Source organism: Heterodontus francisci, chromosome 12 (genome assembly GCF_036365525.1).
Source record: "Heterodontus francisci isolate sHetFra1 chromosome 12, sHetFra1.hap1, whole genome shotgun sequence".
In the NCBI taxonomy this organism is placed as follows: domain Eukaryota; kingdom Metazoa; phylum Chordata; class Chondrichthyes; order Heterodontiformes; family Heterodontidae; genus Heterodontus; species Heterodontus francisci.
In genome coordinates this window covers 16,058,232-16,086,144 of record NC_090382.1, presented here as the reverse complement: position 1 = coordinate 16,086,144, position 27,913 = coordinate 16,058,232, and the positions used below count along the sequence as shown (strand labels likewise).

General features: G+C 42.3%; 1 protein-coding gene across 8 annotated transcripts in view; it reads right to left on the bottom strand.

Moving 5' to 3' along the window:
* LOC137375763 (ran-binding protein 17-like) overlaps positions 1-27,913 on the bottom strand; it is a 1,067,965-nt gene that overhangs the window by 417,163 nt on the left and 622,889 nt on the right. For all 8 annotated transcript variants that reach the window (XM_068043152.1, XM_068043155.1, XM_068043154.1 and 5 more), the window contains 3 exons: positions 26,419-26,499; positions 12,291-12,354; positions 11,031-11,145 (listed from right to left, as the gene is read on the bottom strand). In XM_068043152.1, the coding sequence (XP_067899253.1) occupies positions 11,031-11,145; positions 12,291-12,354; positions 26,419-26,499 (260 nt within the window). The remainder of the gene's footprint in view (positions 1-11,030; positions 11,146-12,290; positions 12,355-26,418; positions 26,500-27,913) is intronic.

The window sequence follows — 27,913 nt, the reverse complement described above, 5'->3', positions numbered from 1 at the left end:
GAAAATTAATTCTCTTCAGATAATTATCCAATTCCTTTTTGAAGGCCTTGATTGAATCTGCCTCACCACACTCTCAGGCAGTGCATTCCAGATCCTAACCATTCGCTGCGCAAAAAAGTTTTACCTCATGCTACCATTGTTTCTTTTGCAAATCACTTTGAATCGGTGTTCCCTAGTTCTGGATCCTTCTACCAGTGGGAACAGTGTCTCCCTATCTACTCTGGACCGCACATGATTTTGAACACCTCTATCAAATCTCTTCTTAATCTTCTCTTCTCCAAAGAAAACAGCTCCAGCTTCTCCAACCTATCCACGTAACTGAAGTTCCTCATCCCTGGAACCACTCTCAGGAATCTTTCTGCACTCTCTCTAAAGCCTTCATATATCCTTCCGAACGTGTAGTGAACAGAACTGGACACAACACTCTCGTTGAGGCCGAACCAGTGTTTTGCACAACTTTATTATAACTTCCTTGTTTTCTGTACTCCATGCCCCTATTTGTAAGGTCCGGCATCCCACATGCTTTATTAACCTGTCATGCAGGCCCCCACCTGCCAAGAATAAGGCACATTAATTTCACCACATGAACATTAAATTTCAAATTGTTGCTGGGAAGAAGAGAAGGCATGTTACAAGGGGTTGCCAGGCCTCTGGCTGGAAAGACACTGCTGCATATTAACAGACAATGTTGGAACAAAGAAGTTATCCCCTGCTCCAATACAATACACAGAATAGACCTGGTCAAACCTGTCAGTCAAATGACTACCCTGCTGGCCAACTTGGGGAGTTTTAAATTGTGGAGACAGTGTTCCAGCTGGGAAAAAAAAGCAGAATGCTCCTGGACTGAAGAAGACCTCTTGTCTGCCTGTCTGCTCCCATCTCTTTCTCACAAGCTTCTGAATCCATTGAAGACACGTGAACCCCAAGAGAGAAGAATCTCCTACAGTGAACAAGGTTTAGGATACTGGGCCCCAACGAAAAGCAAGATCTGCCTACAATCAAGGACTCTACAGTGAGCTCGAAGACCCGTAACACATACTCTTCAGATATTGCCTCAAACCTTTTCACTTTATTTTTCTTATGCTCTTTTCTGTCTCTAGTTGCAAGTGCATATCGCGTATGCATGCTAGCAGCGGGGCGCGGCATGTATCTGTAGACGTTAACCAAATTCGAGTTTTTAGTTTAAGTTTACTAAATTTCAATCTTTCTTCTTTAAACCTAAGAAAACCTGTGTGAGTGTGCTGGTTTCTTTGCCTTATAATTGGAAAGTGGTGAATAAGGATTCACCAAGGGGGAGCTAAAAACACAGTGTGTTTAAAAATAAAAAACCCTGTTACATCAAGACCAGGTGAACACTGAAAGGGAACCCTCGACCTCTTTCTCACCTGGTCGTAATAAAAATTTGGGTGCTAGCATTATGAATTTTATCCACAAATGAGAGAAATTGGAAGTGGGAAGCCAATTTGTTCCCAATCAAAAAAGAGCAAGATTAATACAGGTTTTCATGTGGTTGTGTCAGATTAAATACTAACATTCGGCAACTGAAGCTAGTAGCTCCCAAAGCCAGGGTGAAGTAACTTGGGATAAGTTAAAAGCACTGTCTATGGAGGAGTTGAGGAAAATGGCTGAGCAGTGTGGGATCACAGTACGTGGCAAGGCTAGGAAATCTGAACTACTAAGACTAGTGGCCAACCATCTTTCCCTTGAATCTGAAGAAGAAGAAACAGGGTTAGAAGCAGAATCTGACATGGTATTGTCAGCAAAGATACAATTGTAACAGAAGAAACTTGAATTTGAGGAAAGACAGAGGGAGAAAGAAAGAGCTTTCCAGAAGGAATGTGAAGAAAATGAAAGGCAGGAGAGAGAGAGAAAGCAGCTTCCAGAAAGAATGCAAAGAAAGAGAGTTAAGTTAACTAGGGGGTGACAGAGTAACCCCAGTGAAAGCATGGCCTATATGGAGGAGCATAATTCAGGGCTGGGTACAAAATTGCTAAAACTTACTCAACTAATTCCAAATTCAATGAGGAAGATGTGGAATTACTTTTTGTGTCTTTTGAGAAACTGGCAAGGCAGCTAAAATGGCCAGCTGAGACCTGGTCTCTTTTACTACAAAGAAAGCTAACTGGACAAGCCGATGAGGTTTATTCCTTGATGCCAGATGAGAGTTCATCAAATTATGAACTGACCAAAAATGCTATCCTCGGGACATATGAATTAGTACCCAAAACCTATCACCAAATGTTTAGAACCTTCAAGAAGAAAGCTAATCAAACTTATCTGGAGTTTGAAAGAAGTAAGCAGCTGGCTATTGACCAGTGGCTGAGGGCTGTTAAAGTACAGCTCAGCTATGAGAATCTCAGGGGAGTAGATCTGTTTGAGGAAGTTATAAACTCTCTTCCACTTTCCACAAAGATCCATGTAGAGTAGCAACAGGTAAAGAGAGCCCAGCAAGTGGCCTTCCTGGCTGATGAGTTTGCTTTAATTTATAAATCAGTTTCCCGGGGAGCACCTTTCCTAGTCACTGCCACAAATCCGAAAGGGACAAAGGGTGGGAAGGTGACAGAAGCCCAGGCAGCCCTGAGAGAGAAAGGAAAGCAGGAGACACAGGGGGCCCTCCTCCAGCCAAAAAGGAAGGTGCTGTGAGCAAGAGTGAGACCCAGAGACTTGTGTGCTTCCATTGTAATAAAGCAGGGCATTTAAAAGCTGACTGCTGGAAACTAAAGGGAAATCCGGTAGGGCTAATCAGGGCACACCCACTCAGTGAAGAAGTGAACCTGATGGAAAGCACAGCAGAACAAGCTGTGGCTTTAATTGCAGTAACAGTGCAACCCAGGAAGTTTACTATGGCCAGTACAGGGAAAGTTAATAGGATTCCCGAAGGTTATCAGGGTTTTGTGTCTGAAGGGAAATTAACCCCATATCCCTCAAGTGGGACCAGCAAGCCCATAGTGATTCTCAGGGACACAGAGGCCACTAGATCCCTTTACTGGGAAAAGGCCTGACCTTTCCCCCAGAGAATGCAGTGAACATCAAAATGGTGGTGAATGGTATTGGAAGGCGGTGTATGCCTGTACCTGTACACCGGGTGCACCTGGAGTTCGACCTAGCTTCGGGACCGGTGACCATAGGGATTGTCCCTAGATTGCCTGTGGACGGGGTTGACCTACTCCTAGGTAATGATCTGGCGGGGGTGAAGGTAGTAGCCACTCCCCCAGTAGTGAAAGAAAGACCGCAAGAGGTCAGTGAGACGGGGCAGTGGCAGAAGACAGACCCCTGAGGTTTCCCTGAATGTGTAGTGGATCAGGGCATGATCAAACCAGCTCCCCCAGAGGAGACTGCATTGGCACTGCAGGCCATGAGGTCTGCCTGTCCGAGACTTTCTTTGGAAAGTTAGGAGACCCAGGGAATAAATTAAATGGATTTCCCTTGGTGAGGCTCAGCGAGCCGACCCAGTATTGCGAAAGTTAGCACAGGCTGTCCAGTCTGAAAGTGAAGCAGAGAGAGTCCCTGGTCGCTACTATTTAAAGAATGAGGTACTGATGAGGAAATGGAGTTCTCCTCACAGAGCTGAGAGCAAGGAGTGCATAGTAGTTCACCAGTTAGTGGTGCCACAGAGGTACGAGAAAGAAATATTAAGAAGGGCCCAGAGACTACAGTGGTTGTACATGCTGGTACATGAAAGACCAAAGCCCGCATAAGACAGCAGTTTGACTGGCCAAAACTCCACAAAGATGTGGTGGAGTACTGCAGGAGTTGCCACATGTGCCAGGTTAAGGGGAAACCCCAACCTCCAGTGAAACCTGCACCCCTAAGTCTTGTACCACTGTTAGGAGGACCCTCCAGCAGAGAGCTGGTGAACTGTAAGGGACCCCCGCCGATCAACTAAAAGGGACAGGCTGGCAAAAGTTTAGAAAGGGAAGGGGAAAAAATGACCAAGAGGGCAGGTTAAAGGAAGACCAGGAGGAATCCCGGAATGAAAACTCCTACTGTCCGATCAGCCAACCCCAAAAAATGTGAGAAGTTAGACTCCACATTCTCCTACGTAAATGCGGACTCTAGAAGCACCCCACCAGAGCTGCTAACAACATTTACAGGAACCTTCAGAGACAAAGAAAGACCTCCAGGGGACACAGAAACTGTGAGGGTGATGCCTCACCTAGTCAAAGTGACACAAGGGAGTGCAGTAGAATCCTGTAGGCAGGAGTGTCCTGGAGAACAAATTGGATATTAACAAAGAATCCTCCACCACAGCCAGAGAAAAAGGGAACCACCCTGAAATCAGAAGCCTTTTCATGACTCAGCAAAGCACTGAAAGAGAGTTCAAGAGAGACCCACCCACTACTGACTCTCTCAGAAAAAACTCCAACTTAGGGCTAATTAAATCTAACTCTCCGCACTGCCACCACCGCCCCCCCTCTCATCCCTTGGCAGACCTCAGCAAGAACAAAGACCCTAGGCAGTCATGACAATGGGAAAACTGAAGAAAAACTTCCCCAAAGAACCACATGTCTACTGGCATGCCAAAAAGGGGACAATTAAATCAGCACTAGCACCAAGAAAAAAGAGTTTTAGTAAGTTTTAGGATTCATGAATGAATGGGAATGAATAAGAGAAATGCATGGTTTTCTGTAACTTATCTATTTTCTCTCGACCCTTTTAATGAAATGCACCTTTCCGCAAATCGCATTTCATTTCCTGGGTGTGGAGGTGTCATGCAGGCCCCCACCTGCCAAGAATAAGGCACATTAATTTTGCCACATGGACATTAAGTTTCAAATTGTTGCTGGGAAGAAGAGAAGGCATGTTACAAGGGGTTGCCAGGCCTCTGGCTAGCATGACGTTTTTGTATATTTACAGACAATGTTGGAACAAAGAAACTATCCCCTGCTCCAATACAATACACAGAACAGACTTGGTCAAACCTGTTGGTCACGTGACTACCCTGCTGGCCAACTTGGGGAGTTTTAAATTGTAGAGACAGTGTTCCAGCTGGGAAAAAAAAGCAGAATGCTCCTGGACTGAAGAAGACCTCTTGTCTGCCTGTCTGCTCCCATCTCTTTCTCACAAGCTCCTGAATCCACTGAAGACACGTGAACCCCAAGAGAGAAAAGTCTCCTATGGTGAACAATGTTTAAGAAGAATACTGGGCCCCAACGAAAAGCAAGATCTGACTACAAGCAAGGACTCTACAGTGAGCTCTAAGACCCGTAACAAAAACTCTTCAGATACTGCCTCAAACCTTTCCACTTTATTTTTCTTCTGCTCTTTTCTGTCTCTAGTTGCAAGTGCGTATCACGTATGCATGCTAGCGTGGGGTGCGGCGTGTATCCGTAGGCGTTAACCGAATTAGAGTTTTTAGTTTAAGTTTTAATAAATTTCAATCTTTCTTCTTTAAACCTAAGAAAACCTGTGTGAGTGTGCTGGTTTCTTTGCCTTATAATTGGAAAGCGGTGAACAAGGAATGACCAAGGGGGAGCTAAAAACAGTGTGTTTAAAAATAAAACCTTGTTACAGCAAGACCAGGTGAGGGCTGAAAGGGAACCCGAGACCTCTTTCTCACCTGATCGTAACAAACCGCTTTCTCAATCTGCCCTGCAACCTTCGATGATTTGTGCACATATACCCCCAGGTCCCTCTGCTCCTGCACCCCCTTTAGAATTGTATGCATTTCATTTTGTAAATAAATCTGACAGTTGATGACTTGCATCCACTCATTTAATTTTAGAGATTTCCTTTCTTTCCAACATTTGTTTCAAGCCAACAAGGTCAATTATTAACCCCTTTTCACTCACACTTTTCAAAGAGTGCATATTATCCCACAATGAACAATTATCTGCCTGACATTTAATGGGTATACTATCTTCAGTACACCCATTGTACAGAATCTCACTTAAAATATTTGACAAATAGACTCCCATACCTACTGCCTCCACCACAGCCTCTGATTGGCTGGCAGCTCTTAGAGGCCAATTAAGGGCTGGGCCATGCAAAATAGCACTGTGGCTTCCAGGCCCGGCAGAGGTAGGCTCTTCCTCGACTTTTCAGCTGGTGGACCAACATTTCCCAGTTCCACCGGTGTGAAATATTATGAAACCAGCTGCACTAGAATAATCAACAGGAATGACCAGCTTCATGGATCACATAAGGTTGGGAACTTGAGTACACATTTATCCAGATTTAACTTTTTAGATGTTTTATTTGCCCTTAAAACATTCTCTACTTTAGGGTGTTTCATCATAGTATTTAACTCCAAAACGTCAAAATGAGCTTCTGGTCTAGTTCAACTGATAAATCAAGCTTCGCAATTCCTCTGTCTCTTCTTCAGATATAACATCATATTTCGGTGATGGCCTAGCACAATTAACTGGGATGGGAGCAATACACTCTCAGTAGGATTGTTGATTTAAAGTTATTCTAAACCTACTTTGCTTAATATCTAAACTAATATATTTAAAAGCCCCACGATCCTGACTCCCAATTTTAAATTCTACTCTAATCTTATTAATAATAGATTTCTCAAATTCTCCAATACCACCCCATAAGAAATCATCAACTTGCATCATGAAGATGCCTAGAAGTTTCCTTTATAATGCCAAAAAAGCACTGATCTGCTTTTAGTTGAACACAACCTATTTTCAACAAAACAGATCTCACTGAAAAATACCAAACCTTGGAAGCATCTTTCAGGCCATAGACTAATTTGTTTGGTTTCCATAGTATTCCTTTTGCATCTGTTGCCTCTTTGAGCAATTTCAGAAACACTTCTCTCTGAAAAGCATCATCTTGCACAAATATGGCTTTTATGTCGCTTGATCTACACTCCCATGATGATGTGGCCAACCATGATGATTTTTAACATTACTTTTCCAGCTGTGGCTCTTCAAAATCTCTAGCTGATATAAAGCTAAAATGAAGCTAAGTCCCATCTGCAAGTATTTTTTCAATACCATTCTACTTGTGTGACACAGCTGGTTGACCCTTACCTGGTATCTCAGAAAAAACTCCAAAGTCCCTCCAATCCTTTGTTTTGCCTCTCTTATTAGTTTGTCCTCAAGTTTATTGGGAACCACCACAATTTCACAATCATGAGGACCTCTACTTCTAGTTCTGTTATGTGACTGTCCTGTAATCTTTATTTCATTGTCTAATCTATTGAAGCTGTGGCCTCTACTTGTACTTTTATGTCTTCTTTCTGGTATGTGATTGTTTTCTTGCGCAGGAGTCACTCCCCGATTCACCTCTGACTCTCCAATCTTTTACTCTATTCTACCAGTCAATGGACCTCGCTTCTTGGTTATCATCCTGAACATTCAACCAATATGTAAACTTGCCAGTAGCTTTTTTCTGCTTGTCCCACAATTGTCACATCCCTCCATTGAATCACTTGACCCCTTTGGAACATATGCCACCCGAGTACCCACTCTGGGGAACTGGCGTGCGGATGTGATAGCTCTGTCCTGTGTGCCACGGTTACTCACATTACCATTATCCAGCCCGTGACCTACCATATTCTGTTCCTTAGGACGTTCATCACAAAACACATGAGCATTTGAGCTACTAGGTGCCTCATTTACTTTTAGCAGCTACACAGAGTCCAGGATTTTGTAAATAATTCCTATTAATTATGAAGAATGAACCTTAACAGTCTGATTGCAATGTTTCATAAGAGCCTTTCCATTCTATACGATTCTCTCTTTTATGATACATCAAGTTTCCTGAATTAAATTCCATTTCAGATGGTCTTATACCATGTCTCAGTGCTCATTGCATTTTCTCTGAGACCTCAGCCTTGATGAAAGCCCGTCTCCCCACATGTAAAACATTCAAATATCCAGAAAAACCGCAACTAATTGTGGTGTCTTCCAGAGCAGGAGGACTATCGCACAGAACAGATGGGATTTTTCTCAGACTAATTGATTGGGACCATACCCTCCAACCATCTGCAGTGAATTCTTTGCATGAACCACCCAAGCCAGGGAGATTGTCAACTTGTAGTCTGGTAGATCAGCTAAAATTTTATGCACCATTTCATCGACCACCACATGGTTCCTTTCACAAAGTCCATTTCTGAAAGGATTTTCAGCTGCGGTATTCATGGCCATGATGTTCATATTTTCACACATGACTCTGAACTCATCATTCTCCAATTCCCCTCAATTAAGAGTCAGAAACGTCGGTGGCACAAGTCCAGTCCCTGTCCATTTCTTCATGATTTTGTCTCTAATAATCCTCTTCTCCATATTAAATATTATTGTAGAAAGACGATATCTAGTCACCAGGTCCACAAAATATAGGATGAAAATATTCATTTCTTTGTCCTATACCTTTAGATCCATGGCAACTACCTTGTTAAAGTCATGTGCCACTGGAAAGCTTACAATACGATGTGAAGGCATCCTTCGATTAATTTTTGCACATTTCACTAATCTCTTATATTAGCCTTGTCTGCTCTCCAACAACCACTCCTGCATTTTTAGCAGGATTTTTATCCTTTGACAAGTTGGGTGAGCAAATTGTCTATGTAACTTTAAGATCATTTGCTTTTGTCTCTCTAATTCTTATCACCTGATGCTATTAATACTTGGCTAACACTCTGATGAGAAACATCAGGTTTTGTTAAGGGGATGCAATAATGTCTTGACTGGGTAAACTGCAGATCAACTGGCTTCCCAAAAATAATCACCTGATCACACTTCATGCCAAGATTCATTTGTGCTTTCTCATAGAGGGTTTACTCAACAGCATTGGTATCTCACGAGAGACTAAATTAATACTTAAAAAATAGCTTACTCCAGCTATTTTACATGGAATTACAACTCTCTTTAGTGACCGCTTTTATATTCCTTAACCTTGCATTGATCCTCACTACTTAGTGAATCAAAGTAACATTTTAACCAATTTGTCCCACATACCATTGAAGTATAAGCACTATCTAGCACTGAACAGTTAAAATGAGTCTGCAAGTAACACATTCATCACAGGATTAAAACATTTTGTGGACATTATAATTTGTTCGGATTCACCATGTGCCATTTTGAGAACCCTGCCTCTTTGCTTTGGACATTTCATTGCATAATGATACTTCAATTCACACCTGACACACCTATTAACTGTTCCTTGGGCATTCCTGGGATTCTTTCGCCTTGTATTTTTGTTCCAACTTTGTCTTCTGCTGCAATAGCCAGATCTGCTGAGGTGCTTTCATCTGCATTCTGCCTGTCTTTAATCCTTCCAATGTACTGATGCCTGTGTATGGTACCTGGGCCATTTCGAAATCTGGCAATCAGTCTGTCTTCTATTCTTTGTGCTACCACAGAATGTCTCATTTGTTTCATAAAGCCTGAAGGAAATGACTGTTTGCACAGGAATCCTTTTAAGGCAGCAAACATCTGATCCAACAGGGCCTCCTTCTCCGAAAATAGAACACCAGTTAGAACCAGTAGCCTGTGCATATGAGACAACTTAGCACAATCCAGCAATTTAAATGCTAGTACTGATCTAGGGATCTACAAATTGAATTCCGTCAATCTTTTATACAATCTGTCGAAGTCCATGATATATCCTCTCATGGAATGATCATCAGTTTTCTGAAATCAAACTCTGACCATGCTTATATGCATTTAACAGATCATCTTTCTTGTTAATTTCATCCAAGAACTCAAATAGAAGGTCCAAACCTTCCTCATTATCAACTAAGGGGGCATCCATTACTCAAAATACCGTACTACTGATTTTCTTCTTGTAGGAAGCGACAACGGCAAGGCCATTCCTCGTTTCCTCTTTGGTAGGGTTGTAACCCGTGTCCACGTATCCACTTCATTCTTCCACTGGCTGTATGGTTTATACTCTGAGAAAATCAGAGTGTAATCATACCCCAACAGTTTATACTTGCTTTCTGCCAATAGGATTTTTGTTTTCTGTCTGAAAAATGCTTTTCTTAGTTTCCAACCTTCACCTTTAGGTAACCATTCTCTGCTACCATGTTCTGTTTCAGAAAATCAGGTGGAGAAAGATAGAACTGGAGCCAACCTTTACACACTTTTATAAGCTTTATTTTCAGAGATACACATTACAAATATGCACCTCCTAACCTAGCGAGCACACAGTCTGTTTCTGTTTATAACAGCACAAGTGAATCCCCAGTTAAAGCCAACCACCTGCATACAAGTCGACACAATTAATACACAATTAACAACTAGATCACTTTCTCTCCACACACTGTGCTGGGACCAGATTCCTTTCTGTTCACAGCTGAATCCCTCTGATCCTAAACCCTATGCTACCCATGACTGGATCGCTTTCCCTCCTTACAAATCAAAGTAACGAGAGCCACTGCTCTCGGTGTTGAGCAGTCTTAACTAAACCAGAGCAGTAGTTATGCCACTACACTGGTTTTAGTGCCACTGGGCTGGCGGGAGGACATATCAGCCAGCATTCCTGCCCTAAAAATATACATGTGATTGTCATGTGACAACGTTGTTTGGGCTCGGTGGCGATGACCTGTCCAGTTGAATAGCTGGCTGGCCCTCACTAAGGTCACCTGTGAAGAAAGGCCACTTGGAACTGGTAATGTTTGGCTGCTGTAACAGTGAGAGTCACTGGCTTCAGGAGGGAAGGGGGCTATATTGGAGGCCTAAATACTGTAAAGCATTTGTGAAAAAAATCAATGTTTCTCCCCTGCAATCCATGAAATGTTACATGAAGTTTTCACGCACATTGTGAATGATGGACAAGTGATCGTCTAAGCAGCTTGGAATTTAGCGCAATCCAGTTTATTTAATTACAAAATCTGCACTTTAATATGTTCTAAACAAAAAGGAATTGGAACATTATTTTTAGGACGATATTATTTTCATCAATATACTCATAAATTTAATTTTAAAAAGAATCGAAGGGGGCGGGTTAATAAAAAGAAAAAATCTCTGAGAAAAAGTCTTTAACAATAACCCGGTTCATGTATAAGCCTGAGGCAGGCTGCTGTGATAAATAGTTAGCTTTCAAAATGTGACAGATGAACTTTTCCAGCTTACCCAAGTCTACGAGAAGCAGGCGAGTCAGTGCAATGTAGAAGGTTGTGCGGCATCTCAGGACAGCATCACCAAGGTGGAAATGTTCACTGATGCCCAGGAAAGGGAAGTGTTCACACTGACCATTGAAACAGAAGCACAGGAACAAGCAATTAATCACCATGTACACTCACTTCAATACTGGGGAATGCAAAGGGGAAGGCTTCTATTTTCACAGCTTAAATCCCGAAGGCATTTGCTCCAGCAGCTCTGTAGTACCTCGTAATTCTGCATGCTTGAGCCCAGATAGTGTGTGTCAGGCAGATTATTCGACTGTGGAGGGCATTAAAGTTAATCCTGGTCCTGTTCTCAGCTAACGTTTGCACCTTCAAACATGGATTGTTAAGAAGCTCGAACCCAGGTTGATTTTGTTTGCTCCCTAAACAAAGGGACACTGAAGCCCAATCCTTGAACTGGTTAAAACCATGTAACTTAGTACAAATCAGGGTTGAACCCTGACCGTCTGGTCTATACTGCAGTGCCTTAATGGACTAGGCCTTTCGAGGAGCTGGGTTAAACAGCTTTCAAAATGTGACATCTGAACTAGAGTTTCATAAAAATGAAAGCAGCAAATAATTTGAATGGTTTTAATTTGACACCTCTGGTCATTCCACAATAAATGTGACAGAAACATTTATGATAGCTCAAATTTCATGACAAAATGGCAGGTGTGAAATCTACTTTAATAAGGTGAATATACTGTAATTGGCTGAAAAAAGATTTTAAAGAACTGTTCTCTGATAAATGTCTGCCTTTCTAAGGCATGTCTGGCTTAGAACCTCTTTTACATGATGGACACTATTACAGGACACCACGCTACATCATTAAATTTGACCACAGCTTGTTAATAAGCATCCATGAGCAAGAAATTCACCAATATACTCATAAAATGAGGCTGAAAGGACTTTTTTCCCTAATTGGACATTAAATTGGGGTGTGACTGTATGTTCTGTCTCAATTATGTTGGACAAGACTATCCTGTCTTTTACAAAGGCAGAGGGGGGCTAGAATTTGCTCACCCAGCCAAATCAATAAAAAAGTGTGCTGGCAAAAAAAAAATGAAATATCGGGGAGTTGAGGGCTCTGAGCAGCTGGCACGAAAGAGGAGTTGAGGTCTGGGGCAGATCAGCCATGATCTTATTGAATGGTGGGGCAGGCTTGAGGGCCGAATGGTCTACCCTTGCTCCTATTTCTTATGTTTTGTTCTTAAATGAAGGTACTTACAGTGTGGTTCTGTAGCATGAATCGTACTGCATCGATCTTCACCAGCTTCTTCAAAATGGCATAGGTAATGGCAATGTCAAGGATATAAATGAAGACAAGCATGGCTAAAGCTCTGTGACTTGACTGGTTTAAACCTCCTGTAAATGTGTATGATCACAAACATGACAACAAGCAGCTATCAAGCACTGCCTATCAACTTTCTATTTTGTACCTATACCTACACAGCATTTCTGCACGTTTTGGAATTTCCGCTTTGTTTGCGTTGCGTTACTTCTACGCATGTTTGAGGCGATTGGGTCCTGTATACAGAGCCGAGCTGCACAACTGGAGGGGAGGCTCCATGAGCATCCCTATCCTCAATAATGGGGGAGCCTATACTCCAGTGCAAAACAAAAGGCTCAAGCACTTGCAACTATCTTCAGCCAGAGGTGCCTAGTTAATGATCCATCTCGGCCTCCTCCTAAGTCCCCAGGATCACAGATGTCAGGCTTGAGCCTATTTGATTCACTCCATATGATATCAAGAAATGGGTGAAGAGCAAAGGGCATGGGTCATGACAACATCCCAGCTGTAGTACTGAAGACTTGTGCTCCAGAACTAGCTGTGACCCTAGCCAAGCTGTTCCAGCACAGCTACAACACTGGCATCAACCTAATACCTTTTTTTTTTACATTTGCAATTTCTCTGGCATCACCGCTGCCTCTAAGAAGGATTGGAAGATTATGGCCAGTGCCTTCGCAATTTCCACCTTACATCTCTCAGCATCTTCAGATTCATCCCATTCAGTCCTGGTGACTTATCTACATTAAGTACAGCCAGTCTTTCGAATACCTCCTTCTCCATCAATATTTAGCCCATCCAGTATCTCAACTACCTCCTCTTTCACTATGACTTTCCTTGCTTCCTTGTTAAAAACAGATACAAAGGATTCATTTAGTACCATAGCCGTGCCCTCTTTTTCATCCCTAATCTGCCCCATGCTTCCTCTTACTAACTTTTTAATATTTATATGCCTATAGAAGATTTTTGGATTCCTTTTTGATGTTAGCTGCCCATCTGTTCTCATACTCTCTCTTTCCCTCTCATTTCCTTTTTGCACTTCCCCTCTGAACTGTCTACATTCAGCCCGGTTCTGTCTTAAATTTTCAACCTGACATCTGTCATATGAATTATCTGTCATATGCACTCTTTTTCTTAATCTCTTTCATTATCCAGGGACCTCTGGCTACCTACCTACCTCTCCCCCTGGTGAGAATGTATCTGAGCCATCTCCTTTTTAAAGGCAGTCCAGTGTTCCTTCACAGCTTTGCCTGCCAATCTTTGATTCCAATTTATCTGAGCCAGATCTATTCTCATCCCACAGAAATTGGCCCTCCTCCAATTAAGTATTTTTACTCTAGATTCTCCTTGTCCTTTTCCATAGCTAACCTAAACCTTATGATATTATCATCCCTGTCCCCTAAATGTCTCCCTATTGGCACATGATCCACTTGGCCCACTTCATTCCCCAGAACCAGCAATGCCTTCTTCCTCATTGGGCCAGAAACACACTGATAAAGAAAACTCTCACGAACATCCTTCAAATCTCTTCCCTCCATCTACCCTTTATAGTATTACTATTCCAGTTTATATTAGGGTGATTGAAGGCCCCCATTATCACTACCCTATTTTTTTGCATGTCTCTGTAATTTCTCTGCAAATTTGTTCCTTTATATATTTCCCACTATTTGGTAGCCTATAGAATATACCCAGTATTGTAATGGTACCTCTATTGTTTCTTAGCTCTCACCAAATAAATTCTGTCCTTGACCCCTCCTGGACATCCTCTCTCTCCAGTACTATAATATTCTCCGTATTCAATACTGCCACCCCTCCTCCTTTCTTTACATCCCTATCTTTCCTGGACACCTTGTATCCAGGAATATTTAGTACCCAGTCCTGCCCTTTTTGAGCCAGGTTTCCATTATCGCATGGTATCATATTCCCAAATAGCTATCTGTGTCTGCAGCTCACCAACCTTATTTAGTATGCTTTGTGCATTTACATACATGCACAGTAAACCTAATTTAGACCTTACTGCATTTCCTCTTAGTCTGACCCCACCAAATACATTACTACTTCATACTCTAGTATTGTCTCTCCCAATCCTTCATGTACCTTGTTTCTACTGCTACATCCTGGTTCCCAATCGCAGCCAAATTAGATTAAACCCTCTCCAACATCACTAGCAAACCGCCCCATGAGGGCGTTGGTCCTGGATCTGTTCAGGTGCAATCTGTCCGGTCTGTACAGATCCCACCTCCCCCAGAATCTGTCCCAATGCCCCAGGAATCTAAAGCCCTCCCTCCTGCTACACATACATCTGCTCTATCCTTCTATTCCTATAGCTACTAGCGGTGGCACCAGAAGTAATCCGGAGATTATTACCTTTGAGGTCCTGCTTGCTAATCTCCTTCCTAAAATCTGCCTAGCAGGACCTCATCCCTCTTTCTAACTATGTTGTTAGTACCGATATGGACGATGACTTCTGGTTGTTCACCCTCCTCCCTCAGAATACTCTGCAGCCGCTCAACGACATCCTTGACCCAAGCATCAGGGAGGCAACATGCCATCCTGGAATCACATCTGCGGCCGCAGGAATGCCTGTCTGCTCCCCTAACTATAGAATCCCCTATCACTATTGCTTTCCCAAACTTCCTCCTGCCTACTGTACAGCTGAGCCACCAGTGGTTGCACTCCCAAGAGGAAACATCATTCTCACTAGCATACAGAACTGAATACTGGTAAGAGAGCGAGGTGCACTCAGGGTACTCCAGCACCACCTGGTCCTTCTTGACTCTGGCAGTCACACATTCCCTCTCTGCCTGCATGCCTTTAAGCTGCAGGATGAGCACCTCTAGAAACATGCTGTCAGCCTCACGAATGCATCGCAGTGACACCAGCTGCTGCTCAAGCTCTGAAACCCAGAGCTCAAGCTCCTCCAGCTGACGATACATCCTGCACATGTAGTTGTCTAGGACACAAGAGATGTCCTAGAGTTCCCATATGGAACAGGAAGCACATTCCACAGGTCTGAGATGCTCTGCCTTACGTCTGTTCATTAAACTATTAATTAAATTACAGCATTGATCCAGATATTGACAAAAAAGCTGAATTGCACAGGTGAGGTGAGAGCAACTGTCCTTGACATCAAGGCAGCATTTGCCCGAGTGTACCAGCAGAAACCCTAGCAAAATGGAATTGGGAATCAAGAGGAAAACTCTTCACTGAATGGAGTCATACCTAGCACAAAGGAAGATGGTTGTGTTTTTTGCAGCCCAATCATTACATTGCTGCAGGAATTCCTCAGGGTCGGGTCCTAGGCATAACTATCTCAGCTGCTTCATCAATGACTTTCCCTCCATCATAAGCTCAGAAATGCCAATGTTCGCTGATGATTGCAGTGTTCAACACCATTTGCAACTCCTCAGATACTGAAATAGTCTGTACCTGCATGCAGCAAGACCTGGGCAACATTCAGGGTTGGGCTGATAAGTAGCGAGCAATATTATTTTTTGTAGAGATACAACACTGAAACAGGCCCTTCGGCCCACCGAGTCTGTGCTGACCAACAACCACCCATTTATACTAATCCTACATTAATCCCATATTCCCTACCACATCCCCACCATTCTCCTACCATCTACCTACACTAGGGGCAATTTACAATGATCAATTTACCTATCAACCTGCAACCTGCAAGTCTTTGATTGTGGGAGGAAACCAGAGCACCCAGTGGAAACCCACGCAGTCACAGGGAGAACTTGCAAACTCCGCACAGGCAGTACCCAGAACTGAACCCGGGTCGCTGGAGCTGTGAGACTGCAGTGCTAACCACTGTGCCACTTGTGTCATACAAGTGCCAGGCAATGACCGTCTTAACAAGAGAAAATCTAACCATCTCCCTTTGACGTTCACTGGCATCATCATCGAGAAATCTCCCGCCATCAACATCCTGTTGACCATTGACCAGAAACTGAACTGGATCAGCCATATAAATACTGTGGCTACAAGGGCAGGTCAAAGACTGGGAATTTGAAAGCGAGTGAGTCACCTCTCGATCCTCCAAAGCCTATCCACCATCTGCAAGGCACAAGGCAGCACCAACAACACTCAAGAAGCTCATGCCATCCAGGACAAAGCAGCCCGCCTGATCGGCATCCCTTTAAAAATTCACTGCCTCCAGCAGTGGTGCAGAGTGGCAGCAGTGTGTACCATCTACAAGATGCACTGCAGCAACTCACGAAGGCTCCTTCAACAGTACCTTCCAAACCTGCGACCTCTACCACTAGGAACAAGATCAGCTGACACATGGGAACACCACCACCTGCAAGTTCCCCTCCAAGTCACACACCATCCTGGCTTGGAACAGTATTGTTTTTCCTTTACTGTTACTGGGTCAAAATTCTGGAACTCCCTCCTTAACAGCGCTGTGGGTGCACCTACACCACATGGACTGCAGTGGCGTAATAAGGCAGTTCACCACCAACTGTCAAGGACAATTAGGGGTTGCCAGGGATGCTCACTTCCCATGAACACATTTTTAAAAAAGTATACTTTTATACCTGAATTAGAAATTTATCTCTTCAGAATCCAAGGGCACAAAAGATTAACCAATACTGTTAATTAACGATGTTCCACAACTGTTTACTTCTTCATTCCTAGGATGGGACATTGCTGGCAAGGAAGTAATTTATTGTCTGTCCCTAGTTGCTCTGAGAAGGTGTGTGTCCCTTCTCCTTGAATTGCTGCAGCCTTGTGTGGTGACAGTGCTCCACTAATGGTGTTAGATAGGGCATTGCAGGATGTTGATCCAACATCTGACCTGTTCCTTCCCCATAGTCCGACAAATTCCCATGAAATACTGCATTGAAACACTGGCAAGACTAGTTAAATCGACAGTAAACGCTCATCATTAGAAGTATATTATTACCTTAAGAAGGCCTAAAGATGGTCATAAAGATAATTTAAGAATTTATTTAAGTGATGAAAAAGCTAAGGAAGCTGGGATTGTTTTGTATTAAAATTAAGAAACTTTGTTTTCAGCATTATGATAAAATTCCAGCAAAAATAATGGAGGCAGTTAAGTTGGGTCAGGGGTATGTTTTGTTTTTGTGGAAAGGTGAACTAGATGGGGCAAAATCATCCCTCATCAATATGTTTCTATGTGAACAGATTCAAGCAAAGTCTTCAGTGTGGTGAAGAATTCAAATACCAAGGGACACGTTAAAAATTGAGTTATTAGGAATAAAAGGGAGCAGGATGGATTTTTTAAATTCATTCATAATGTCATGCAGGCCCCCACCTGCCAAGAATGAGGTACATTAATTTCGCCACATGGACATTAAATTTCAAATTGTTGCCGAGAAGAAGAGTTACCAGGAGCTACCAGGCCCCTGGCTGGAAATAAATCTTTGCATATTAACAGACAGTATTTGTAGACAAAGGGCCATTCCCTGACCCACCCAATACACAAAGCCAGAAGTGGTTATACCAGTCATGTGACCACCCTGCTGGCCAACTTGGGGAGTCTTACATTGTAGACACATTGTTTGATCTGGTAGAAAGCAGAATGCTCCGGGATTGAGGCAGACCTCCTCTCCTCCTGTCTGCTCCCATCTCTTTCTCATGGAACTCCAACTCCCACCCCTGAAGACACATGAACCCCAAGAGAGAAAAGTCTCCTACAGTGAACAAGGTTTAAGAATACTGGGCCCCAACAAAAAGCAAGATCTGCCTACAATCAAGGATTCTACAGTGAGCTTGAAGCACAGTAACAAAAAACTCTCTTCAGATATTGCCTCAAACCTTTCCCCTTTATTTTTCTTCGGCTCTTTCTGTCCCTATCTGCATGTGTGTATCACGCATGCATGCTAGCGTGGGCGCATCTTGTATCGGGAGGCATTAACCGAACTAGAGTTTAAGTTTAATAAAATTTCACCTTTCTTCTTTAAACCGAAGAATGCCTGTTTGTGCTCGTTTCTTTTCCTTATAATTGGAAAGTGGTGAACAAGGATTCACCAAGGGGGAGCAAAAAGCACAAGTGCATTTAAAAAATAAAACCCTGTTACAGTAAGACCAGGTGAAGGCTGAAAGAGAACCCTAGACCTCTTTCTCACCTGGTCGTAACAATGGGATGTGGGCTTCGCTGGCTAGGACAGCATTTATTGCCCATCCCTAATTGACCTTGAGAAGGTGGTGGTGAGCTGCTTTCTTGAACCGCTGCAGTCCATTTGGGGTAGGTATACCCACAGTGCTGTTAGGAAGGGAGTTCCAGGATTTTGACCCAGCGACAATGAAGGACTGGCAATATAGTTCCAAGTCAGGAAGGTGTGTGGCTTGGAGGGGCACTTGCAGGTGGTGGTGCTCCCATGCAACTGCTGCCCTTGTCCCAGGTGGTAGGGGCCGTGGGTTTGGAAGGTGCTGTCTAAGGAGCCTTGGTGCGTTGCTGCAGTCGTTGCTGCAGTGCATCTTGTGATGGAACTTGGTGACTCAAAGGGTTATGGAGTTGGAGAATATGTTGCCAAGGAAGGGAGGCCCCTAACTGAACAGATGACGAGAATGCTCATCAGTAGTCTTATTTATGGCAGGATTTTATAATTCATTGTATTTTAAAATAAATAAAAACATAATTACTGCTAAATGATATAACAGCCTTGCTTCTTGGAGTCCTCATCCCAAATTATGAACCTGCTGATGCTAGGAATGGTCATTTTTTGGCAAAAAAAAAATGAAGAACCAGTTGACATGCTTCTTTTCTTTCTGGAACAGAGTAGGAAATGGAGCAGTGTCTCACTGGTGCAGTAGGGGCACTCTTTTGAACTTTGGCTTAGGCATGTTGTTATAATACTGTAGTAGGAGCTTTTCTCTGTATCTAAACCATGCTGTACCTGCATGGGAGAGAGCATTACTCTGTATCCAACCTGTGTTGTACGCATCCAGAGTTTTAATGGAACAATGTGGGAGCTTTACTCTGTATCCCACCTGTGTTGTAGCTGTCCTGAGAGTATTTGATGGGACCGTGTTGAGGGAGCTTTTCTCTGTGTCTAACCTGAGCTGCACCTGTCCTGGGGGTGTTTAATGAATTAATGTCAAGGGAACTTTGTTCTGCATCTTTGTCCAGCAAAGACACCGCAGAATAAATAGCCTCTCACTATCCTGCAACTCTCCATGGTTCAAACTTTCCAATACTTGACCTAGGAGTGAGAAAAGGGAGTTAAAATGGAAACCATCCCATTCACTGGCTCTATATGTCCTCACCCATTGACAAAATTGACAAGCAAAAACTTTGAAGAGAAATATTTCTGCACCTTTATCTATTTCTCCTCCTCTTCCCCCACTAAAAATCTCATGCAACCATAGAACATTGTACAACTCACAGTGGTATAGTACAGATGTTCGGGAAAGTTGGAAAGCACATATAGCCAGTGCATCGCTCTGAAAACAGTGATGAAAATTACTTTCGCAATATTATTTCAAAATCGCTCACAATATTTCCCAGAGAAAAATATCTGACACATCATAAACAGTCAAAATAACCACCAAAATTGGGATGTGTATTGTATTTCGGGCGAAAATGGCCACGCAGCCAAGACAAGTGTAATTCATCATTTTTTTGATTTAATACCTAGGAAATATATTAAAATAATAAAAAGAATCCTGAAAACCTCAGAATTTGCAGTGATAAATAGCACCCTGTGTCTTTATTGCATTAACCGTACAAACAGAAATATTGCATGGTGGATTTTGGCAGACAAGTGCGATTATTTTCCAATAAAAAGTTGCATATTAAATTCCAGCATAAAAGTGGGTGGGTATTACTTTCTGGAGCTTTCACAGTCTGCCTCAGGGGGGCAAAAGGTTTAAAACTTAACTTTAATAACAATACAGTATTAGAAACAAAAAACTTGTTTCAAGTCATTTACGTTTTGTTGATATATATATAAAAAAATAAAAAAAATATATATATATATAAATTGCTTTTCCTTTCTTATCGAACCAAATGACTTGACTGATACACTATTGCATGCAACCACCAGGGGCCTGAGCCAAGCTTGATTACACTTCTTTAAACATTAGAACAGTACTCCTCCACAACGTAAGAGTTGTCAATTTGGATGAGTAGTAACAGATCAGCCAGTGACTCAGATGTTAAGAAGAAAACAGCCAAGCTCTTTCTTTCATGCTAAGCAATTGAAAAACCTGGTTCTGAAGACCCAATTCTTTATTCGCTTCTTTACCAACACACCAGTGATTTTCAGCAAATGATCAGAAAAGATAGCTTAATATCTGCAGCTAATAGCAGAACGCAAAATCTCCAAGGGCCAAAGGGATTATATAACTTTCCACACAGCAAAGACTTAAAAAAAAAACATGCATGCTAGACATTGGAAATTAAAAGAAAATTTTGGAAATACACAGGTGAACTAGCATTGGAGGGAAACAGGTTTCTCCAGAACCTCTACCAGAACAGTTCACATCTGATGAAAGGGCACAGATAAAATGTTATTCTGCCAGTGCAGTTCCACTATTTTCTGTTCTTATATATTTCAAATTACCCAGCTCAGTCCCAGTCCGCAAGAGTCACTGATCAGTGTGCAAAAATTTGTACACCTAACAAACTACTAATTTATGAGGAGAATTGAAGAAATGGATCTCCAAGGCTAATTGCTACAGATAAATAATGACAGTCATGAATCTAGGAATATGTGAAGAAAATGGGGGTGGGGGGAGGGGGGCAGAGGCATTGTTCTTCGAGCCAGACCCTGTGTTTTGGTTGAATATCTATTTCCTATTTATAACAATTCTTATTTTCTTACTGCACCAAGTGCAGTTCTGCTAAATTACAGAGAATTCGTAGTACAAATAATGTAACATCCCTTTAGCTCAAATGGAGCCATTTTAACTTGGTCCAATGCTAGTAGCTCTGTGTTGCAAGGAAACAAGGCCAGCTTGTTCCGCTAATGTGTCAGCGGGACCCAGACAGAGACATATTGGGAGCTAATAAAGATGAGCACAATCAAGTCAATCCAATTTTATGGCATGAATTGAAGGCAGTTCTAATTGGGAGGGGTCAATGCTATAAAATTTCAAGATTTTTAAAAGTATTTAATGTGGGTGTCTCATGTTTATTGCAAATAAATAAAGGGATTTATTTAAAGAAGTCTGGCAGAGGTGGGAAGCATCTATTGGAGGAGGTGAGCACAGTTAATTCTCCACAATATGAGAAAGGGGGAATGGGAGTTAGAGGGCAAGACATCCCAGTCCTTCTTTTATATTCCTAAGCAGTTTAAACAGGTCAGCAACCTTCCTATTTTTGTGGTGGGGTGATTAGTGAGTGTATGAATGAAACAAGTAAGACAAATCTTCGTGACAGCCTGGTGAGTATGGACACTTCCCATTTCGGTATGACACTCTGAAGACTAGAGGTTCAAAATTGGTGGTCAATTGAAATTGTTATGAGAGTTCTTTTTTTAAAAATATGTTTTTAAGGACTTATAGTTGAATTATGGACACTGATTCATCTAGAAGCTTGAAGAAATGCTGAACTTTGTGTTTTTTTTTAAAGAAGTCACCAGATGGTTCCTGGACTTGGCTTGTCAACAAGCCATTACTGCAAGGCACCTGTTTTTATATAAAATACCAGCAGGGAGCTTGTTGTTTTGACTTGAGGAGATGTTTACGAAGAAGTGACAGATCAAGATTTATGGAGGTCAGGAGGCTTGACGTCTGGAATGTTTTTTGTTTCACTTTGAATTGTTACAAAAGGCAGTTGGTTTTTGCCTGCCAAGAAAAACCCAGCTCATCTCTCTCTCTCTGGGAAAGAAAACCTGCATATCCAGTGTGTCAGGCTCTTCGTTCCTTCTGTATTTGAAGAAACACTGCAGATCAAATGTGTGGGAACTGAAATCCCTGTTGCTGCATTTCTGCTGTAAGGCCTATCTGAAGCCTCTGCAGCTGCATTTCTTGGAAAGCCTACCCAAACTGATCTTCAACATCACCTGGAAAGTACTGTCTAGGAAGATTCCCGTAACAGCCATCTATTTGCATTTGGGACAGCAAACCAAAACAAAGGACATATTTCCATATTGTCTCTTTTTTCAATCAAGAATGAGCAAGTATTCAGCCTAAGTGATTTTTTTACTTTTATTTTCTAACAGAGCTCTAAAACCAAAATCCCTTTTATATTTTTCCAGTTAACTGATAAATGCATGTATGCGTGTGTGAGTGTGAGGGGTTAAGGTAAAAGGGAAACTGTTATGTTTGTGTGTTTATGCTTTACTTCATTACTGGTTAAGACTTGCTCTATAATAAACTGATAATTTTGTTGTTTATTAAAGAAATCTGTTTGGTATGTTTTATTCTGGGATAAAACTAGAGTCTATGATTGACCTTTTTGGTAAGCGGGGAAAAATTAAAATATATGTTGTGACCTGTGGAGAAGTAGAACGAGAATAAATAGTGCACTCCTCAAGCCTCGGTTGTAACAAAATGCTCAAGACTGAGTTATGTAGATTTTTGTTAGGTAATCAAGGTGAGTAAATGGAATAGATCACCATGATTAACAGTATGCAGAACAGGCACTTTATCCTATATTTTTACAATTTTCAGGCTGTCATAATTGTCATAATAAGTCATAATTGCTGATCTGACAAAAAGTGGCAACTGCAGCACTAGAATTGATCTTAGTGCTGTAGAAAAAAAAAACAAATCAACCAGGGCTTCTGTTCCTTATTCCTATCCTGCTAGAAATGTGCATGTGTAGATATTGGATGAAGGCAGTATCTGGCTTGGCTGTGAAACCATGCAAGGTCATTTAATCTCAGAACCCTCACTATTTCAGTTGACATAAGAGTCACTAAGGTGCCCAATAGCTGTCTGCCCCATGGAGCCATTTCCCTGCAAGAACCAATAGCTTTGAAGAGGGGAGAAAATTGGGAACAAAATAAACCTGAATAAAGCTTTGCCTATATTTACAAGTGTTTGCCATTTTACATTGGCTAGATTGTTGGATCTTAAGGGGTAATTCTCCGTCTTCACTCCTCTAGCAGGGAGCTTCCTCTGTCGGCAGTATATAGAGGATATTCAGGTGTGCACTGCAGCTGAATTTCCTATTGCCGTTTCGGTTAGGTGAGACTCCCCATTGGAAGCACAAAGTCAGAGAATTAGCCCTTTCGTGTCTAATGTTTTAAGTATTTATCCAATACCTGCAAGGGTCAGAATAAGAGCTTTTAATCTGCAGCCACAAACAAAATCTGCAAACACAATGAAATTCTTTAATTTCTGATCTCTTTCAGTTTGTACCAAATGGGACATGACTTCACTGGTTTGCCTTTAGCTAACTGTTCCTTGTGGATTGGATTGTCACAGCAAATGACCTGTGCCATCCCTCTTTACCCTTGTTCCTTCCCTCTGCCCACCTCCCCCATCTCCCAAGTTTTCTTTCATCTTCTCCTGAAGCACTGGGGTATATTTCCTTGACTTGCTACAACGGTGATACCTTGCACAAGTTACCCTGTGAGATGTTGATAGTTTGGTCAACGATGTAGGACATCAGAGCCAAGCCTGATTCTATTATTACCCAAGGTGCACAGGGGTGCTGAGACCTGTAGCATCTCAATTGCTGCCTGCTTGAGATCAGCTAACTTGTGAATGTGGCGCCTGTATGGTTGAGTACCAAACCACAATGTACATTTCCTCATTGAGGCATGGGAAGGATTCAGTGCCTTTTAAAAGGAAAAAAGAATTCAATGTGTAAAACTTCTAAAACTAGCACTAATATTAACACATTTTATTTTCCTTTGTAACTGTTTTATCCTCCTCCCACTACTGAACATAAGCTTGTAGCATCAAGACAACAATATCTGTGTTTAGAAGGGTTTTTAATCATTCTCTGAATGAAGTTTAAGTTTCACACGCAAATCACAGTTTCTTTCATCTCTTGGAAGAAAAAGTCACCTTGGCTCACTTTTTTCTTAAGAATATGCCATGCACAGTAATCTTGATTAATGGATTCTCCCTCAATCTGTAGTATATTAAGGTCTAGTTTTAGGCTGCATTCGTAGTTTCCTTGCTGAAGGCGATCTCAACATTCTTTTTCTTCTCTTCTGTGTCAGCGGAACATGAGGCAACACATTTCTTTCACTGCTTTACATTCAGCAGACTGTATGCTGGGTTGTTCTTGTAGCAAATATCCTTTTAATGTGGACAGGTCATTAGCCAGACCCAAATCTGTACCAGGAAAGTCAATTAGATGTGACAGGGAGTTTGTCATTCCATTCCCACCAAATGCCCTGCTGGATGTCAATCCAGTATTCAGAGACAAGAATTCTCTACTCTGCTCAACATCATTGCAAAAATAATGAATGCCCACAGTAATTCAACAGCTCCAACAGCAGGAGGTCAGACAGAGGGAGCAGTATATCCCCTGCCTCAAGAGCCGATATCCACTCCCTGTTCCTCTAACGTCAGACTTCGTTGTGTTCTCTACTCTACCACTGCTAGTCATTCATTCATTTACAATGCACTCACCCCACTGCTGAACTCCCTCTGCTTTCCCATCGTCCCTTCAGCTTACAAAAACCTTCTCAAAACCCTTTGGTTCCGACCCTAGTCTTATCTTACAGGCTCGGGGATTATAGTTCATTTTTCTTTTCTATGCATAGCATTTTGAGAACTGTCCGGCATAAGAGGAGTGCTTTAGAGATGCATGTGCAAACAGATCCTGTTGTTACCCCAGTTCCTCACTTGTCAAACCTTCATATGCAAATGAAATGTCAAAGTAATGCAGAAATGGGAATGGCTATCACACAACTATCAGCTAAAGCCTGTTTACATTTTCAGAGTGTACGATGAATCTCAACATAATCAACCACCCCTAAGTCCAAGCCACTCAATGGCACCAGTCATTAACACAGGTGATTGTGGCAAGGACTGTAAAGGTCAGACTGCTGTTTTCCCATCCCATCATTCTAAGTTGCTTAAAAGCTTCTGGTGGCAACTGTGGAGGACAATGAAGAATATTTTGGTGACCACTCTATTAGAGACTTAAGAGCCTCAGGAACGGTCACTTGAATGATGCCAGGAGAGGTCTGGCATAATGAGATCTGGATACACAGAAAACATTGCACCTGAATATCAGCCACAAAACTACCTGCTTGGTTAGGGGTAAAAACACTAATCTGATATTTGCCATTTTTTTTTACCTAAGGGGGGCATTCTGCCCTTACAGAAAGTAAAAGATTAAGGACAACTAGAATGAGAAAAGATTAAGGGCAATAGATTTACTGGAAAATAGGTGTTTTTTTGGGATAATCTTAGATCCTGAACATTACCGAGATAAATGGGATCCCAGGGAGATGTTCAACATTGCTAAGATATAGCTTCCTCATGCAGGGGGCGATAATAACAGCCCATCCCAGGAGGTACTGGAAGTGGAGAATGTCATAAAGTTAGGCTGGTGGTGGATACATCTTGACAGATGGGATATTGAAGGGTATCAGAGCTAAAGTGTGATAAAAATCCTGTGACCTTTGGGATTGATCCAGTGGATGGAATTGCCATATTTTCTAGTTCTGTGCATTCAAATGTACCTGTGAATCGGTAGATGCTGAGTTTGCTGGTTGGATCCTTCAGCAAAATAGCTAGGAACTGCTGCTGAGCACTGCTGATGCTTCTACTTTCTGATTTATTTTTAACTTTTATTTCTGCCCTTCAATTTTGTTTCCTTCCCCATTTGGTTGAAATATTGTAAGTGATTCCGTTGGACATTTGAGCTCAATACAATCTATTCTGCTTCCTCTGATTGATACACTTTAATTGGGGCAGAACGTGACCAAGGGTTTTCGCCACCCCTTTCTTGTCACTAAAACCTCACCCCTTGTTGTGCTTCTTCCACATGCTCAAAAAGCATATGATCTTTCCATAATTTGGGAGTAAGTTTCCTTTTCCTAGACTTTTCCTCAACTGGGAAAGTGTGGGGGGGCTGCTGTGCGAGGCATTTGCCAGGTGAGCAGGTCTTTTTATTGCAAAAGCATGCAAATTGATTTTTTCTACTGCAGCTGCACGGTTACATCAATGAAAAGGATATCCAACAGACAGATCGTTGAGAAACTGCAGTGTTCTGGAAATCACAAGCTCACTTCTCCCCCAGCATTTCAGATTGTTGACACTGTAAGCAAAGGCATATTCATTACTGGAGCACAGAAAATTATCTAATGCTGAAAACTCTGAACAGAAACGGGAATTACAAACGAGTGGGGGGGGGGGGGGGATTTTTTTGCTCTCCCCTGTGGTGGGTTTGAAGGCACTTAACGCCTGAACGAGAGACCCGGCATCGGAAAGGGCGGTCCCGCTGAGAGCCAACCCCTGTCCTTGCTGCCGGCCCCCCTACAACACCCTCCCTCATGACCCCTACCCTGCGACACCCCTCCCGTTCTGATTGGTTGGCAGCACTCAGAGGGCAGGACGTCCGCTGCCAGGGTCCTTGATCCCATGGAAGACCACTGCTACCCAGTTAAGTGCCTATTTGGCACTGGATTTGGCCAGCCTCCCAGAGAAGGGGCGACCCGGGGTTCTCGGCGGCACTTTTGCCAGAGGTCGACAAAATCCCAACCAGAATGTTTCTCTGTTTACTTTATTCTCTTTCTTTATCAAAACCCACTCTCTATTTCCTGTATGGAATAGATACAGCACATTGGGCTAAAATTTCTTTCGGTACTTTTATGTTTCGTACCTCTTCAGTTTGGGTCAAGGGAGGCAGGCATCCACACAATAACTTCACATATTTATACTGCTCTAGGAGTTCCTTATTCTGACAGCAGATTCATAGACCACATTTCAGTGGATAAGGAACAAACAAGTTTATGCTTCACATGCAGACTCCTCTCCAAGCATGCTTCAAAGGGTCCACACCCGAAATGATAACTTGCCTGATGTTTTCACAGGCGTTGACTTGTTGAGCGTATGCGTCACTTTCTGTTTTTTGTTTCAGTGTATATACACTGCATTTATATAGGCTTAAGTACTGTCAGCTCCTGATCGTAATATATAAGAACATAAGAAATAGAAGCAGGAGTAGGTCATTCAGCCCCTCGAGCCTGCTTGCCATTCAATAAGATCTTGGCTGATCTGATTGTGGCCTTAACTCCACTTTCTTGCCTGCCCCCCATAACCCTTCACTCCCTTGTAGATCAAAAATCTGTCTAACTCAGCCTTGAATATATTCAATGATCCAGCCTCCACTGGTCTCTGGAGAAGAGAATTCTAAAGATTAAAGACCCTCAGAGAGAAGAAATTCCTCCTCATCTCCATCTTAAATGGGAGGCCCCTCATTTTGAAACTGTGCACTTAGTTCCAGATTTCCCCCAAGAGGAGAAACATCCTCTTTGCACCTACCTTGTCAAGATCCTTCAGAATCTTCGATGTTTCAATAAGATCACCTCTAATTCTTCTAAACTCCAATCAGTATAGGCCCAACCTGTTCAACCTTTCCTCACAAGACAAACCCTTCATCCCAGGAATCATCCTAGTGAATCTTCTCTGAATTGCTGCCAATGCAAGTATATCCTTTCTTAAGTAAGGAG